Source organism: Quercus lobata, chromosome 11 (genome assembly GCF_001633185.2).
Source record: "Quercus lobata isolate SW786 chromosome 11, ValleyOak3.0 Primary Assembly, whole genome shotgun sequence".
NCBI lineage: Eukaryota > Viridiplantae > Streptophyta > Magnoliopsida > Fagales > Fagaceae > Quercus > Quercus lobata.
In genome coordinates, this window is record NC_044914.1 from 21,300,595 (window position 1) to 21,319,942 (window position 19,348).

General features: G+C 33.2%; 1 protein-coding gene across 2 annotated transcripts; it reads left to right on the forward strand.

Moving 5' to 3' along the window:
• The first annotated feature begins 3,103 nt into the window (after positions 1 to 3,103).
• On the forward strand, positions 3,104 to 12,781 carry LOC115968033 (probable protein phosphatase 2C 9). 2 transcript variants are annotated; one of them, XM_031087222.1, is made up of 6 exons: positions 3,104 to 3,462; positions 3,550 to 3,699; positions 5,239 to 5,475; positions 5,868 to 6,144; positions 11,964 to 12,118; positions 12,201 to 12,781. In XM_031087222.1, the coding sequence occupies exons 2-6, from the start codon at positions 3,664 to 3,666 to the stop codon at positions 12,339 to 12,341; spliced, it is 846 nt and encodes a 281-aa protein (XP_030943082.1). In that variant the 5' UTR covers positions 3,104 to 3,462; positions 3,550 to 3,663; the 3' UTR covers positions 12,342 to 12,781. The 2 variants fall into 2 exon arrangements, with proteins under 2 accessions (XP_030943082.1, XP_030943083.1); XM_031087223.1 differs by having other exon boundaries at positions 3,104 to 3,434.
• Positions 12,782 to 19,348: the final 6,567 nt, after the last annotated feature.

Sequence of the window (19,348 nt, forward strand, 5' to 3'; positions counted from 1 at the left end):
CCTCACCAGGTTTTTACCGGTTTGGTTTCCTGAGTCATCATATCTTTGTGTTCTTTATATTCCGTATTTTACATTGATATGATTATATGATTGTGTATTAACCTAGATCTGAAATTTGGACTAAGTAATCACTTGGCTAATTAACTAGGTTAATCCAATTGTGTTTTAAGGGGTCTAAAAATGTAGACAAAGAAAAGATAAGAAAATAAGGACTAAACATGAGAGAGAGAGAGAGAGAGAGAGAAAGAGAGAGAGGTACATTGTTCATGTTCTAGATTTGGGTTCTTATGTTCTTCTTGAAAAATAATGAAAAACTAAAAAAAAAAAAAATTATAAGATGAACATGACCAGTCATGTTCTTTGGAAAAACTAATGAATTTTTTTTTAAAAAATTTAATTAGATTTTAATGTTTTTTTTAATTAATTTTTTTTCAAACTTTTTTGAGATGTTTTTTTCTTTAAATTAAAATGTTGTCAAGGTATTTAAAAAATATAAAATATTTTTTTAATAGCTATGTCAACATTTAATGTGCCAGTAGTGCACTTTGTTTGCCATATAAGCAATTTCATTTAATGGGCTAACGGTAAGGGCCAAAATAATTTGCATTTTTCATTTTGAGGACTAAAAGCAGTAAAATAGAAAAGTAAGGACCAAAATAAAAATGAGGCCAAAATGTTGGGACCAAAAGTGTATTTATGCTTTTGATATTTTATGGCATCCCACTAGTGAGACTTCTGCATAAAAAAAAAAAAAAAAAAAAAAAGGGTGCAAACATGTGTGTATGTGTAGGCGTGACTAATGAAAGACCAGCCTAGTTTGGGTTTCTTATGGATGAGGCTTAATGGAAAACATGGTTGATGGGCTATTTTCGATGAGAAACAATAGAGTATAAATTTTTGTCTTTTGTGTGTGTGTGTGGACAAATCGATAGTTATAATAGGGGTAGAAGTTATTCAAACCCTGGATGTTATTATAGAAAATACCAAAAGATACCGATTGAGTTACAAGCCTCATGGTGGGTATAAATTTCTCCTTATTTGCATTTCAACCTACTCAAAATTAGACATAACATATACTCTTATTTTCTATTTAAGTGAGAGAGAGAACTTTAGTGATTTTGAAATTTTATGGCATCTCGTGGGTGAGACTTCTATAGATGTTATAAGAGCAAACATATATATATATATATATATATATAAAGAGAGAGAGGTTGAGTTCAAGTTACATCACTTAATTACTTGTTATTGAATTCATATTTTGAAAATCTCATCGTTGAATTACATGTTTTATACGTTTATTATTTAATTTATTTGTCATTTTTTTTAGGGGGAATTTATTTGTCCTTAAATTAAACTAAACACAATCTCATCCATTTACACGTGCTTTGTCCAAATTAAAATAAAATAAACCTAAACAGAGGAAGCTCCTTAAATAATAGTATAGATACACAATTGAAAAATTGAACACCAGCCCAAAAAACCTAAACTTGGTTTGTTCCATCAAAATAGTCCGAAGCCTATAAAATTTAAAAGCAAGCCCTGGCCCGATGTAACTAAACTTGGTTTGACCCATCAAAATGGCCCAAAGCCTATTAAATTAAAAACCAAACCCAAAGTCCATCATAATTAAGACCAAGCCTGAAGCCCTTCTAGAAATTTTTAAAAATAACTCCCTACTTTTCTGAAACTACATAAAGGCCCTAAAGCTTCTTTGAAATTATACGATTTCCCTGACAATTAATTGAAATTATAATTATGCCACCATTTTTTCCTAAAATTATGAAATAACCCATAAGACATCACAGAAGTTACCAAAATTTCCTCAAAGACTGTAAAATTATTATAATACCCTTGAAATATCTAATATCACAAAATAGACCCAAAAACTTCACCAAAATTAATAAAAAACTTCAATACCACTAAAATGTCTAAAATAACCAAAAAAAAAACAAAATTCATAGAAAATGACCAAAATACCTTATCAAACTCACTAAATTGACCTTGAAAAACTGACCAAAATGCCCCCAACCTCTCACATTGACCAAATTTGCCCTAGTTATCATTAAAATTACCCAAATATCCTTGCAACCTCCAAAATTTACCAAATTAAGTCCAAAACACACTAAGTACCAAACAACCCCTAATTTTCACCAAAATTACGAAATTCCAATTACATGTAGATACCGTTTGACTTTTTATTTTAAAAGAGATAAAAGGTTGTTGTGCAGCAATTACATGTAAGTAGTGTCTGTTTCAGTGTTTTGTATAAATATTCTTTAGCTTTTTTGAAAACTGGGTTGTTTGAAAAAGTTGTACCAAGGAAAATAAATAAACACTTTAAAAAAGTTATTCTTTGAAAAAAAAAAATGAGGTTTGAAAACGCGTTACAAAATGGGAACATATATATATTTTGTTTGCTAAATAAAATGGGAACATAATTACCTATACGGTTTGATTTTATAGTATTTCCTAAACTGTGTGTGTGCACAAATTCAACATAGTTATCCTTTCAAAAAAAAAAAAAAAAAACATAGTTATTATCTATAAATGGAATTGTTTCCTGTTTGCATTTCTTTTTTGAGAACAGGAGAGTTGAAATCAAGACCTGGTGGCTAAGGCTAACTAGTCTTTAAAAAACTACTCCAATAAAGAACCATTAATACCAATACCAACTCTCTACGTTACACGTATCTAATGCCAATGGAGACAAAACATATGGGTTTCGTCTCCGAGTTTGAATAAACATTGGCTGACTTTGAACACTGGTCCCCACTTCCAACACACACACCGGTGACCAAACCAAGGAAAGACTCCTCAGATCAACGTCTACAAGAACATTATTTTTCTATAAACAAAAAAAAAAAATTTATATAAATTTTAATTTAGTTGGCTCTTCCATAATTATTATTTTTTATCGTCAAACTAAAATACTTATTAATGTTTAATGTAGACCGAAAAACACCTTTTATTTAATGGTAAAAAATTTATCTATAATCACAATTTACTAGATAACAGCTGTAATTATAAATAAATAAAAAAACAAAAACAAACAAAACCAACAGTGTCAACAAGAGAAGCAACAAAAAAAAACACAAATACACAGTGTGTGCAAAACAAAAAGTCAATAAGTGCAACCTGTGCCTTTTGGCAGCCATTGTTTGGCTCTCTTTAAAGACTTAGGCCCTCAAAACAAAACTTACTATACATACATACGCACGCACGGTTACTCATTCAACGATTCTTTCCTCATTGTACATCCCTATATTTCTTGTTTTGTTTACCAATATTCTGTTTACTAAGTGGTTCTATTATTTATCATCTCTCTCAGAAAAAAAAGAAAAAAAAAAAAAACTAAGTATTTGGGAATTGATAATTCAAGTCCTGTGTAAATTTGGTCTCTCTTGTTTTGTTGGAAATTTGCTGTTCTTGGATCGGTGAGAGAAATTCTTAGATACCCAATTGGTAAATTTTTTTTTTTGTTATTTCCTTTCTGGGTTTCTGTATGTTGGACTGTTTGGATGATCAGAATTCTATGTTTTGATGTTGCAGGTTGTGAAAAAAAGTTGTTTTTTCTGAGGTGGGGTTTTGGTGTTGGTGTTGGGAATTGGCAGAGCAGGTAGATGCGGAGTGGGAGAGGAAGAAGGTGAGGTGGGGCTGGATTATATGGATAGTTTGTGTTGCTTCAATTCTGTGTCTCAGGTCAGGATATCTCCACCTTTTTCAATCACTTTTTTTTTTTTTTTTTTTAATGTATTGATATATTTTTCAAGTATTTGTATTCGTAGACTTGCTAATTTAAAAAAAATGGAAAAGGCATATGATTTATCTAGGTATGTGGCAACTTTTGTAGTAGAGTTAGAGATTTTATGTGGACTGTTTAAATTTAGTGAAAGGGTTGGGTTTGTTAATGACAAGATAAGGAAAATTATGCTTCTCTTTTTAGTATAATTCAGGTTAAGTCTTGTGTTTTTGGCAATTTTTCCTTTTTAAAAGTTTTCTGCAACATCTTGGTGCTTCTCTCCCTTCTCTGTATGTTGCAAGCAAATATGAGGGTAAATGAAGAGAGATGCTTCAAAATGTTAATTTTTTTTTTTTTTCTTGAGTTGAAAATTACACTAAGGAGACTTCTTTTAGCATTTTTTTTCTTCACTTCCATTTTTCAGTTTGTTAACCTAATATGCAAAACTTGATACACGGTTCTTGCGGGCAGGGTTGTGTATTTGGGGTTTACTCAATAGTGGGTGGGCACATGAAATGGCCCTGCCTTGAAGAGGTTCCTTGTCATCAAAGAACCTAATATGAATAATTTTGAAAATGAAAATGCTGAAAACATTTTAACTTCTCTAATAAATAGGCCATATATGGGGAAGTAACTCTTTTTTTGATAGGTCATATATGGGGAAGTAATTGAAAACTGTTTCATGAACATAATATCAGCACTTTTACTTTATCATCTTTCATTTAGTCAGGTTGCAATAATGAAATCTGTTTTTCAATTTAATCTAAGTCACATTTTTCTCATGTTTTTGTGGAAAACTTCTTTTGTTCTTGGATATGTGGATTCACAAATGGTAGGAATAGTCCCAGCAGTCTGTCTTTTACTGCATCAGATGAACAATCATTAATTTGTTTACAAATTTATACATTTCCTTCAGTATGGTGGGAAGTAACTTCCTTTCTTTAGTGGGTTGGGCTCTCTTTCAATTGCTAGCCTTATGCTGATCATTCTATGCTAGTGTTTATTGATATTTCTCACAATTTTCACTTCCACAAGAATAAGCATCCGCAAAAGGTGGGTGCCAAGCTTTCCTATTCATCATTTTCGTATTGAAACAATTGCATTCTTAATTTTGGTTTCCAAATCAACTTTTGAGTGTTTGATTCGTAGATTTTCTTTAGAGTGCTGATAATGATATTGATAATGGGGTAAATCATTGGGTTGTATGCTCGTTTCTTTACAAGTTAGTCATGCTGAAAATTTGGATAATCCTAGCTAAACATGAAATTTTTGATGGACAATATATTTCTTGGTTTGTTTCAGAGTTTGTATCATTAAATAAAATTATATATTGCCTCTTAGATATATATGTCTTGTGTTATTTTGTTATATTTTTCCATCCTTTGTGGTGATTTTGAGCAATAAAGGATTCGGTTTTACGTTTCATCTGTTAGAGCATTCTTCTTTTCCTTTAAAACTTTGCATGAGTTATTTGGATTTTGAAATTTCCTTGTCTTTAGGTTGGAGGACGCTCTTCATGTAGCTCTGGCAAGGGCAGGAGCCATCAGGGCACAGTCAAGTATGGCTTCAGCCTAGTTAAAGGGAAAGCAAATCATCCCATGGAGGATTACCATGTCGCGAAGTTTGTTCACATCCAAGGGCACGAGCTTGGACTTTTTGCCATATATGATGGGCATTTAGGAGATAGTGTACCTGCCTATCTACAAAAGCATCTGTTTCCTAATATCTTAAAGGAGGTGAATATTTGGTCCAAAAAGATGCATTATGTTTATGTGTTTGAATTGCTAACTTAAGGTGCATTTGGATTCTTTAAGGGAAAAATATCTTTTGATTTTGCTTTATGTTGCATTTAAAATGTGTATTTCTTGTTGGTCGTAGAAATTGCAATTAAGTATGAATTATTCCATCAAGATTACTCATTTAACTTGCTTTTGGTAATGTAATTGGTAATACTTTCTTGGAAAAAGAAGAAATGTATTGGATACATTTAAAAAGATTGATATGGTACTGATCTTATGGTATGATATGGATTTAGTTTTTTGGTGACATCTTAATGCCCATTTACATAATTGGTTTGGAAAGGTTTACTGTATACACTACTTAAGTTATGTTTTATCATCAATTCCAGGATGAGTTTTGGACTGATCCCAACAGGTCCATTTCTAAAGCCTACGAGAGAACAGACCAGGCAATTCTATCACACAATCCTGACTTGGGGCGAGGTGGATCCACTGCAGTCACCGCAATTCTGATCAATGGTCAGAAGTTATGGATAGCCAATGTTGGAGATTCACGAGCAGTTCTTTCAAGGAGGGGGGTGGCAATACAGATGACAATTGATCATGAGCCCAACACTGAGCGTGGCAGCATTGAGGACAGAGGTGGATTTGTGTCAAACATGCCAGGTTCTTTTACATATCCTCAGGCCCTTATATGTGGGTGGGTGTGGGTGTGGGTACATGCATTTGTGTGTCTGTGCACGCACCCATTTGACTTTCAAACTAGAAGCCTTTCTTGATTGAGTTTTTGGTGAAAACTAATGTGAGTCTTATATTTCCAAATATGTTCTGGCCTGCATCTGTTATAGGCCTTGCATTGGAGGTTTTTGGTCTGGCTAATTGTATATTACTTTGCATATCAAAAGAATTTAGAAAGGATCACCTTTCCTGCTTTGTGAGCAATACTGTTTTTAGATGAATATTTGCTGATTGTAATTAACCTCAAAATGGGATGTGTAAAGTAGTTGTCAATGTGCTTTACATTGATAGGGTCTTTATCTAGTAAATAAGTATATTGATCAGAACTGTGCAGAGAGGAAGGATGAAATTGATTGGAAAGGATCGCTCTAAGAAGTGATGATCGATGAAAACCACATACTGGAATAAAATTAGGATGGACTTATAGATCCTTGTTGAGTAAGATACTTGTGGTATCTATGTGAAATTTGTGAAGTTGCATCTGGAGTAGCCCTAAAAAAATGAACTTGAAAATGTGGAATTACATTTGAGACTTTCAAAGAAAATGGGGATGATTGCCTATCTTGTTCAAGTGACAACGTTAGTAATGGTCAAAATGTTGACCTTCCTTCAAATTGGACTTGACCTAGCAGGTGTCCTATGTTTTGTGTCTTTTGAATCTATGGATCACATGTTGCTTCACTTTCCTTTATTTTTTTTCGGATCATGCTGTACTCAACTGTGTATTCTTTTGGTGCCCATGAAGTTAGAGAGGTTTAATTTTTATGCCATACAAAGGATTGTAGTTAAGGAAGAGATCAAGTTGAGAAAGAATAATAGGGAACTGCACAGATTACCTTCTTCCTGTGGTGTATGCACTACTTTAAGAAATTCTATAATGCGATGATACTTAACATAATCAGAGAAAAACTTATTGCATGAGCATTTATTGGAGGACCTCTCCCTTTCCTGCTGATAGGATTAGAGTACCTCCAATCCTTATTAAGCTATGGTACTTCTGGGACCTTCGATGATAATTATTGCTTTGTACTTCCATGGATACAGGACATGAGAACACAATATGAATGAGCTGACAAACAATTCCTCTTAAAACTATGAATGACATAGCGAGGACATGACTCGCTCTCTCTCTCTGTATACATGCACACTCACTTACTCTGATTATCAAAGCAATTGCATATCCTCTTAATTAGAAAAATTTCCGTTTGAAATGAAATCATACCCAAAGTTTTTAGTTTGTGCCTCTGCATGACTATTGACTCAATTTCCCTAGATAATATATCTATGTCTCCACACAAATGTTATGCTGATATATGGAATGTTGGCACAACACCACTTATATTATGTTGATTTTACGGAAAGGCAACATACCATATTATGAATTTCATTGTGGATTAGAACTTGGCCTCTTGTGACAAATTACACCTTTGACTTTTTAATTTTTCCATTTTAAACCCGAGACTTTATAAGCCATGACAATCTAACCATCTGCCCATATCTGTTGAAAAGAAGTAACTGAGCAACCTATCTAATAAGAGGACAATTTTCATTTAACACCACCATTTTGTCTTGTGTGGTTTATCTTCTTATCCACATTAAAAGAAACTCTAAGAGAGGACAAACACAGTATAGAGAGAGAGAGGGAAAAACAGGCCTGTTTGGGTGTAATAGATGCCAATTAAAATTGAGATACTCTGAGGACAAAAACAGTAGAGGAGAGAGAGAGAGAGAGAGCATAGGATAGAGGGTAAAACAGGGCTGTTTGGATGTAATGGATGCCAATGAAAATTTTCCTTCTGCCAGATAGGTCGCTCCATTTGTGGTTTTTAACAGATATAGACAGAGTAGTTAGATTGTCATGACTTATTAAGTATTTAAATTGACAATTAAAAAGTTTGGATATAGTTTGTCACAAGGGATAAATCTAAGATTTATTTATTTTTTATTTTTTATTTTTTATTTTTTTTCTGGACTTTACCCTAGCTTTTATGTTGAACCTTTGGTTCTTATCCTTGAAAACCTTCCAATTACATTGTTCCCCTTAATTGACTGCATAATCACTGGAGAATTGAGTTTGAAACTTAAAGGTAACATACTCCATCTATTAAATGAGTGTATTTTTTTTTTATAAGTAATGAAAATTTTATTAAAAGTCATAAAGAGTCACCCAAGTATACAGGATGTATACAGCTGGGGACTAAATGAGTGTATTAATATTCAGCTGGGTGCCTTTTCTTCATGCATGTGCTGTACAATTACATGCTCCAATGAAAATCTCATGGATCTTTTATGAAAATTGATTTAGGACGGAAGTTTTGATGAAGAATAAGGTTGTCTAATTCACAGCCTATATGTTTTGTGCAGAGAAAATATTAAGGGTGCATGGAAAGGAAGTTTTGGGTTTCTAGGTGGAGTAAGTCTCAATTGGTAATCGGTTCATAAATAAGTTGACATGATATTTCTATTTTTGGTGAGTGAGTTTTTGGCCCCATGGGGAGGGGGAAAGGAGATTCAAACTAGTGATCTCTGCTTTATAAGGCATGGTCCTAAGCCAATTGTGTGGTCCCATGGGGTTAATAAGTTGACGTGATAACAAAAACATCCAGCTAATGAACCATATCTCAAATGGCACTTCCTCTCCTTGTAAGTGCAAGGTGGAGGGTGAGATCATAAGTCCCTACGTATGTAATTTTCCAATAAAAGAAAAATATCATTTGATTGAGGTGGAGGTTTAATAGCAATGGGAAGTTCGTTTGTGCTTTATATTGAGGCATTGCAAGGGTCCAATGTGGTGATTTTTCCTTGGAAGAGTGTTTGGTGTAGTAAGTGACATTCCTTATGTGGATAGTAGCATTACAGAAAATTTTAACCGGTGATAACCTTCTTAGGAGAGGCATAATATTGGTAGACTAGTGTTGCATATTAAATGCAGTGATGAAGCTAGGGATCACTTGGTAATGCATTTTGATGTTGCCCAAGCGTTGTGGTTGTTTGTATTTTCTTATGTTTTGGGTGTGTTTGGTGATGCCAAAGCGAGTTGCGGATGTACTCTTTGGATGGAAGAAATGATTTGGTAAAATGGCAGCTCCTTTGTTTGGAATATGGTTCCCTTATGTCAAACGTGGGTAATGCGTGGGAAGAGGAACAATCACACATTTAATGGTGTGGAGGTATCAGTTATTGAGTTGAAATCCTCATATGTAAGAACTCTGTATGAGTGGTCTCACACTCTTGGATGTAATATGCATTCAATTGAGTTTATAGACTCTTGTTTTCTTAGAATAATTCTTTCACATTGCCATTTTTTAGGAGAGCTTTGCATGTACATCCTTAGTACATAAAGTCTCTCCTCCATTTCATTTAAAGCTATTATTTATTTGAAGAAAAAAACACCTGATTTACAATTTTAGAGCTAAGAAAGACCCTAACTAAGGAAATGTGAAAAACTCAAAGAAATAAGAATGCATAAGAGATCAGAATGACTTACTGAAGAGAGAGAGATCAGAATGATTTGGTATCTACTACAAAGTCAAAAAGATTGCAAATTAGACAGTTAACTTCCCTGATAAGCTAAACTTTTCAAATTGAAAACTTTCAATGCCCTACTAAGAGCCTTGTATCTCAACTGGCACCTCTTGATGTTTCCAAAGGAGACGATCAAGGTTCAGATTTCCTCTCCCCCTAGAACCTTAATTGCTGACACAAACCTAATAATGTATCCCTGTCATGATATAACATAAAAATAGCAACTCCATTAATTCTAGACTGGGGAGACTGTTATTTATGTGTCTTTGTGAATCCACTATATGTAACATTTTTATTTATCTCTGTTTTAGCAATGTTTGCATGCAGAAGAATTGTAGATAGTAAAGGATGTTGAAGAAAATAACTGTCAAAGTTACTTATTAAAAAAATCAATTTTTTTTTTTTTTTTTGTAAGTACTTATTAAAAAATATCTGTCTGACTTGCATGCTTTAAATATAAAAGAAGTTTAATACTTTTAGCAGTCTCCAAGCAGATTTGGGATATTGGTGGACATTAGTTTTTTTTTTTTTTTTTTTAATTTTTTTTATCTATAGGAGTATTGTGTATATAAGGTCTGACTTGCCAACTCTTACTTTTTTTGGTTTGTGTTCTGCTCATTTTTCCTGAAATTGTTTTATTGGTACACACACACACACCCAGTGGGTATTGAACCCACAACTCACCCTCCACCTTCCTCTTACAAGGGGATGAGGTGACATTTGAACTAAAGCACATTGGCTTATAAATTTTCCTCTATCTAGCCCATTATTAAACTTTTGTGGATTTCTGCACCGAAGATGCCATTAACTTCAATGATGTTTATCTTGAATAGAAGTAAATGAATAGACCTTGAATAGAAGTAAAAGATACAAAGCTATATTGCTCCTAGGTATGAGCATAAACTACTTAGCCCGTCAGGGGTGAATGCACTTGATTACTCGGCAACTAGTTATGGGGGTTAGTTGCTTGTAGGTTTTATTGACTAGAGGCATGTCCAAAGGACTTGTGTGTGTGTTTTGATAGGCCTAAGGGAGAGATTTCAATTTGTTTTCTTCCTCATTTCTTTTCTTTTCCCTTATGTGTGTGTGTGTGTGAAAATTTTGGTAGGCCTAAGAGGGAAATTTTGAATTTTTTTTTTTTTCTTCCTCATTTCATTTCTTTTCCCAACTCATTTACTAACCAAACAATGGAAAACAAGAAAAATAAAATTTTTCTTCTTTTCTTTTAACTAGTGGCAAACCAAGTATAGAAAACATAGTTTACAGCAATGAAATCATTTTAGATATTAAAACTAAGTGAAGAATATTACTTACTGTTACTAGTTTCTAATGGTTTTATACCATTCTTTTTTGACAAAAACTTCTTATATCTCTATTTTGGTAGGGTAAGCTGTGTGAAAGGGCATGTCATAAGTGCTAGAGTGGCTGCATATCAGATTTATTATGGTGTATAACTAAAAGTCAATATATGTCAGGTGCCAATTTAAATTTTGAACCAATGCGGTTGAACAGAATTGGTAGAGAAAGGTGACGTAATTGCTTGATGAAGCTAGATGTTGCACATTAAACAACTTGTCCTTGGAATAATTTTGTATGAGTGAGGAAGGTCAGTCAGATGATTGTAAAAACAAGTAGTTTCCTCTCATATGGTAGGACAACCAGGGCTTTTGTTGATGCTGAGTGTGTTCAGTGTAGAGTCTAGAATGGGGAGATCTGAATTATATGATCTACTGAAGGCTGCAATCTGGGCCCATTTTTGGTGCAATGGTAAAGTCTTGTACTGAAAAGAACAAGTACATGAGTGGAAGTCTTGAGAGCGTTCGCTTCATGCAAAAATACTATAGGACCTTATCCAAGCCATCTCTCTAGGACTATTCTTAGTTGAGACCAGCACTGAGTATTTACATATTTACTAAAGGCTCTGCTCACTAAATTATGATGGCAGAAAATGGTTTATGTTTGATTGCATTAGGTCTCTTCCTCTTGTAAGTATTTTTATTGAAATTTTATATTACATTAGCAAGCCTGCCACTGGTGTTTGTTCTTTTAGTGGGGACTGCTACTCTTCTTTATTACTCATTTTCCCTTTCAACTTTTCCATACTTCTTAATCAGTCACCCTGTTATACTCTTATGAATTGTGAGTTCAATCTGAATGTGAAACCATATATGTGTTGGAAGTTTCTAGTCATAATAACAAATGCACGTTGCACACCATATTAGGAGATGTTGCTAGAGTTAATGGCCAACTAGCAGTTTCTAGAGCTTTTGGAGACAAGAACCTCAAGACACATTTGCGATCGGATCCTGATGTACAAAATGCTGATGTTGATTCAGATACTGAGTTTCTCGTACTTGCAAGTGATGGTCTATGGAAGGTGATAAATCTCTCTCTCTCTCTCTCTCTCTTGCTGACATTATATTGTGTTTATCTATATGGTTTCTTTTCAATTAATCCAGGTCATGGCTAATCAAGAAGTGGTTGATATTGCAAGAAAGACAAAAGACCCACAGAAAGCAGCCAAGCAACTTGCTGCCGAAGCATTGAATAGGGACAGTAAGGATGACATCTCCATCATTGTAGTCCGTTTCATGGGGTAAACCAGAATTATAAATTCTCCCTACGCTCCAGAATTTGAATATCAAGAGTTTCTAGGCATGGATGCAATTCTATAGGTTAAAATCAGTCGGAAATCTCATGAAGTCCTGCATAAATTTGGAATTTGTTTCAAAAAAGTTATTTATGCCCCCCCTTCCCTACCTTTGTAAAATTAAAATTTCTTGCATTTAGGTTGTGTGATTTGATATTTCTTACATTTCTTTGATGTGTAGATTTCATACCATTATTTTTCTCTGTAATTTGCGTTGTTACTTCAAAGCGGTGTGAAGACGTTCATTAATTTATTATATAGAACAATGCATGGGATGTATGCAATTGTTACAATTGATAAGCAATGTATCATAGCCTTGAAATGCTGCTACAAGAATTGACTCCATTTTAAGGATTGGTGAGTTAATGTTTAATTTGATGGCAAACTATACATGGAATTGTAATTTTAATATGTTTTGAATAAACTCTTTATGTGCTTAAAGACGGTTTAAGATTAGGGATACACCTTATAGAGTTGTTAAGCTCGAACCCTAAAATCTAGTGGCCGTCATTATGCGCTTAAGATTCGCTTACAATACATAGTTATTTCCCAATGGTTTTACCAGATATCAATTTTTAAAATCTGAATCTTACCATCAAATATCCAGTGATGCAGACCTGATAATGGACTTGTGCATATTAAGCAATGGTGGATGGCAGTTATATTTGTTGAATGTTAAAGAATCAATGGTATTGTGGTGCGTAGCTGCAAATGCTGTATCATAAAGATATGTGGAGATGTTAGCCAGTTCAAGTTGGTAAATTTTATGACAATGTGTCAAGACTATATTCGAATTTTACCTTTGGAGTGTATCTTTGCTTGAATAACCCATTCATTTAGATGTAAATTTTTGGCGAAACTACGATATTGGTCTCTCAAGTTTACCATGTGTATGTAATCGGTCCCTCAAGTTTGAAACGTGCGTAATTGGTCCCTCAAGTTTTCAAAATAAGCAATATAAGTCATTTTACTAACTGTTATTAACGGTGTTACTTATGTGACTAACAGACAATGACTTGGCATTTTATTTTAATGATGTGGCATATTTTAATTAAAAAATTACAAATTAAAATTACAAAAAAAGTCCCAGCATTTTTTTTTTGTTTTGTTGTGTAAATTGGGATTTTATTTTTTTATTTTTTATTTTTGAGGGGAAACTGGGATTTTATTAAATGTAAACAAAAACACACTTAAAAAGTCTTACAATACCACATACTTCACAACCCAACTAGGCTGATAAAGATACACACACTAACAAGACATATATTAACACAACTACACAAAACTGCAACAAAATACAGAAACAGAATAAACTAAAATAACTAAGCATTTGTAGACACTCCACAGGATGAAACAAAACCCATGGAATCTCAGTAGAGGCATAGTAGCAAAAAAGCAGGGCATGTATCCTATAGCACTTCGTAGCATCTTTGCTTCTCTTTTGTTGTTTCTTTCTTTTATTTTCTCTAAATGTTTGATTTGGTTTGTGTTTTGTGGGTGAGGGTTAAACTCAAATGGGTTTTGTTTTCTAGGTTTGAGATTCTATTTTTATGAATTTTGTTTTGTTAGTGGGGTTAAATTCAACTAGGTTTTATTTTATTTGAAACAAGAAGAGACCACCAAAACAGCAAAACAGTAAACACCAAAACAAAAAAAAAAAAAAAAAAAATTTGAAGAAGACCTTAGACCACCAGTGTATGGGTTCGTGCAAGAGAGATAGGAAATAAAAAGAAAAAGAAGAAAGAAGAAGACAATCAATGGGTTTCGTGCAAGAGCCGGCAAAATATATATATATATATATATATGTATGAGTTTTTTTTTTTTTTTTTTTAATTTTAATTTGGTACCGTTGTAAAAAAAGTTTCTCATGTGTACTTTTAATTTGTAATTTTTTAATTAAAATATACCACATCATTAAAATAAAATATCAAGTCATTGTCTGTTAGCTACATAAGTAACACCGTTAATGACAGTTAGTAAAATGACTTATATTGCTCATTTTACAAACTTGAGGGACCAATTGTGTACACTTCAAACTTGAAGGACCAATTGCGCACATAGGGTAAACTTGAGGGACCAATATTGTAGTTTCGCCTAAATTTTTTAAAATTTTTATTTTTAAAAAGGTTTGTCTTGTTGTGAAGCACTTCAATATTGAACATATAGTGGAGCATAAAAAATGGGATGGATGATTTGTATTATATTGAACATAGTAATGTTTTGAAATATTAATATTTCTCTTCAGCCTAGCGGTGTGTATCTCGCAAGATCTCCATTCTTCAATTCTGGCAGCCCGACCTCCTCATCAATGCCCCAACATCTTCCTCTTCAAAACTCTTAAATTTTACATCTACCCACCAACTGCCCAAATTTATGCTTCACATCTGATACACAAACTCTGTTCTTCCTTTATTCAGACAAACCCACCAACAACCACTCTTTTCTTGCTTTATTCAGACAAACCCTTACTAGTGATTTTCTTAGCTGTGAGAGAAAATCAACCACAAATCTGATGCCACCACTATGAGGGAGAGATGTCAATCTTGTCAATGAGTTGTATTTAAATTTTTTATATTCTAATGTGTCGGTGTGTTTTCCCTTTTATTGGGTGTGGCTGAATTTTGCATTAACAAAATATCAATGGAATTGTGTGGGTTTGTTTATGGGTTTTGTATTTTTGTGTGACTTATTTGTGGGTTTCTCTCTATTTCATTTAATCCTATGGGTTTGTCTTTCTGTCATTGTTTGTATTTGGATTGTGTGGGTTTCATTTGGATTTTTCTATGTGGGCATGTATCCGCTAGTAAATTGTGCATAACAATGTTGTTGTGGGTTTTAATTTTTTGAGTTATTTGTGAGGTTTGGTGAACTGAGTTGATTTAGTTTTGTAAAGATATTTTCGGAGAATAGATGGAGAATTTTGAGAAATATGCCACCCTATGATATATGCATTCAAGAACGTAGTATTGTTGCTACAATGGTTCTTCATAATTATGTGATCTCTTTTTTAGATGAACTTGAGATGTAAGTGGTTGGGAACAATATCATAGCATCGATATGTGGGATACTTCCATCCTAGAACTTTCTTTGTTACTAATGTTATAATTACCATTCATATTATGATTTTTTTTTTTTGGGTCAAAATCTAAAAACTTGTGGTTATAATTACCATTAACATCATGGTATTTTTTTTGGTAACCATAATTGATGGCTTTGATGAAATATGTATCTTAATTATGATACACAAACTTTTTTTTTTTTTTGAGAAAGTATGATACACATACTTGATAGTAAATTAATATCTAAGACAAAAAAAATTAGTTGTTATTCTTGTTGTTGTTGTTGTTGTTGTTGTTAAATCTTTGTCTTTCATTTTTGGAAGTCACTTTGCATATTCAAGCATTAAAATAGGGTTCAAATTACCCCAAAAAAAAAAAAATTCTACAGTACTTTTAGCACTTTCAGCTTCAGCTACAGCACTTTCATCTAAAAAATAATCAGCTAGCTTTTAGATTATTTTGCTATACCAGTTCAAATAAGTTTTTAGTTTCAATAAAATAAGTGGATTCCAAACAGACACCTAAACCAGTAATAGCTCTACGGTCCATACTGTAGTAGTAACAACTCTACAGTAGCAGTAATAACTCACAGTCTAACTCCATAGTCCACACTGCAACAGTAACAGCTCCGTAGTAGCAGAAACAGCTCCACGGTCCTCAAAATAGCAGTAATAGTTTCACACAGCAGCAAGAACAGCTCCATAGTAGGTAACTCTTTCATGAAGATCTTAACAATTACACAATTATAACTTTGTTAAATTGTTACTCTTGTTTGTTACATGTCTTTATTTACACAATGTTAGTTGTCTTTTATTTAAATGAATGTTTATTAATGACAATTTACACACAATGATGAGATTCTAATTAGGAAGGTTTAATGGAATATGACTTGGAAGGTGTTTGTGTTTTATATTTGTAATTTTTTAGCATATGATTTATAGGAAAGGATGCTTATGAGTATAGAATTTATTTGTAGCTAAAATGGTTAAGGGGAAATCGAATGATGCTGAACGAAAAGATGATCGAACATAATGGAAAGATCTAATAGAACTAAATGCCCTTTGTGATTTGTGTGCTGCTCAAGTCCTAGCAGGTAATAGGAGTGGAAGATATTTGAGAAAGGAAGGGCATGTCAAAGTCATAAAGCAGTTGATGCTAATTAACAAAGTGGTGAGTTAGGTCCAAATTAAAAACAAATGGGATCATCTAAGAAACGTATGAAAGGTATGGAAGTTGCTTTTTGAGCATGAGACTAGGTTGGGTTATGATCCTGACACTAGAAAAATTGATGTAACTAATGAATGGTGGGAAAGAAAGATTAAGGTTAGTTTACTTTAGAGAATGTTGACAAACTCAATTTTCTACAACTAAGAAATAGTACCATAACTTTTGTTTGTAAACATGTAGGAATGTCCAAAAGAAAAAAGGTTTCATACAAAAGGATTGCCGAATGCAAGGGCTATGGAAATCATGTTTGAAGGCACTGTTGCAACTGGAAAAAATGCATGGATCCTAAATAGTCAAATACCAAAGGACAACACCGAAAGTTCTAGGAAATTTTTTGATAATGAAGAATTTGTTGACTCCTTGACAGAATTTGATAAAATGGATGTTAAATGTCCATTATTGTCGAGAGCAGGACTAGAAAGTAATAAGGGAAAAGGCTTGGCAAGAAATGTCCGACTTTGCAAAGGAATTCAAAAGAAGCGTGGTAAAAAATGTTCAGCTGTGAAAGAAATGTCCGACTCTTAGAAGAGCATGACAGAATTCATCATTGAAAGTAAAAGTGTAAGTAGTCCTGTAGCATTTACATCCGCAGCAACTATTGAGGTACAAGCAATAATGGAAATGGTGTTGAGTCTTCCTGGGGTGCATTCGGGTCATCTCCTCCATATGTTCAACTCCTTATTTTTCATGAAAATTCAAAGTACGATGAACATGTTTGCAGCAAATAATATTATGGTATTTTTTTTTTGGTAACTCTAATTGATGGCTTTGATGAAATATGTATCTTAATTATGATACAACAAACTTGATAGTAAATTATAACTCAGACAAAAAATTTAGTTATTAGTATTGTTGTTGTTAAATATTTGTTTTTCATGTTTGGAAGTCATTTTGCATATTCAAGTATTAAAATAGGGTTAAAATTACACATAATTTTTTTTTTCTACAGTACTTTCAGCACTTTCAACTTTTTTCTACAATATTTTCTGCAAAAAACAATCAGCTAGCTTTTAACGTATTTTACTACAGTATTTTCAGCAAAAAGTTTTCAATTTTAGCAAAATAAGCGGTTTCCAAACGGATCCTTAATGTTAATGTTCAAAAGATTATTTGTTCCAATAAAAAATTCAAACCTCAAATTGGCAGGCTTTTTAGTAGAAGATTTTTCATTAAAAATCAGTCATAGAAAAAACAAATTATGTATTTAAATTTTTTAACATGAAAGTTATATATAAAAAAAAAAAAGGTAAAATACAGTTAACAAGGTTTGAGATGTTGACAGTTACTAAACAGTCTAAACCCAACTTGGCCTCTAAACTCAACTTGGTCTCATTTTTCTCGTTTCACACACCAATAGTCCAAACCAAGGTGGGGTAATCTATATATATATATATATATAACCAAAACCTTTAAAACTCCCACAATTTTCCATGTCAGCACAATATTTTTTTAAAAAAACATTAAAAAAATAAAAATAAAAGCAAAATAAAGCTTTTCTAAACTCGATAAACTTTTCTCCCCCAACGCTCCTTCCTCAGTCCCACGGCAAAGCCCACCTTCCATCCAAAGACACACCACTTCTTCCATCAAAAACACAAATTCCTCAATCAAAACCCACCATTCCACAAAAAGTACGCTCTTCTCTCCCTCTCACTCTCTCTTAAATTATTTTTCTGTCCACTAATTTGAAACATTTCTTTGGTGGTCCAAGGCGGGGATATTTGTAGACTAACATTGTGAAGGGATAGAATATAGTAAGTTAATATGGGTTTGAAAGATTATTGCAAACTAGCATCTCAAGTTTTAGAAACTCGAGTTCCATATAAATCTTGAGGCTTAAAGACTCACTTCCTACTTGCTAAGTTGGACACGTTTATGCCACATAGATCTCGAGTTTAGAAAAATATGAATCTCGAGTTTTTTACACTCGATTTCAAATAGAGAACCAAAAACGTACAAACCCAGAAAAAAAAAAAAAAAAAAAAAAAAAAAAAAGAAGAAGAAGAAGAAGAAGAAGAAGGAAACCCAGAAGAAAGAAAGAAAGAAAAAGAAGATCCACAACAAAGAAGAAGACCCACGACACACACAAATCCAGTCCCCATCAAGCACATCCCGATTGTTGATCTACGGCACAGTTCACGATCTCCATCACTAAGCAAACGATCTGAACATATTACACACAACTCTTAAAAAAGCTATGGAAGAGAGATGAACAAGATTGAGACTTTTTGTTGATTTTTCAACCAAAACTGCCTCAGCTGGTCTAATGCCTATGTGGGCATTGCTTGCTTTTTGTTGTCTTGGTTTGTATTGAAAAGGGTCTTGTTGCTTTTTGGGTTTTGAAGGGTTGAACATTTGTTGGAGATTGGTGGGTTGGTTCTTGATTGGAGCTTCTTCTTTCTAAAGTCAGGTACGTTTGTGGGGTTGTATTCTTTAGCCACGCATTGGTACTCGAGTTCCACATGGAATTTTTATTCACGTCAGCTGTATCAGAACTCTGGAACTCAAGTTTTTAAAACTCGATTTGCTATTGAACTCGAGTTTTAAAAACTCAAGATGCTAGTTTTCCACTTTCTTTCGCAACTTGTCAACTAACAAAATTCTTCTAATAATAAGGTTAAATGGAAAAAAAATTCGGTCCAAGGCCAATTTACTCCAACCCACAAATCTT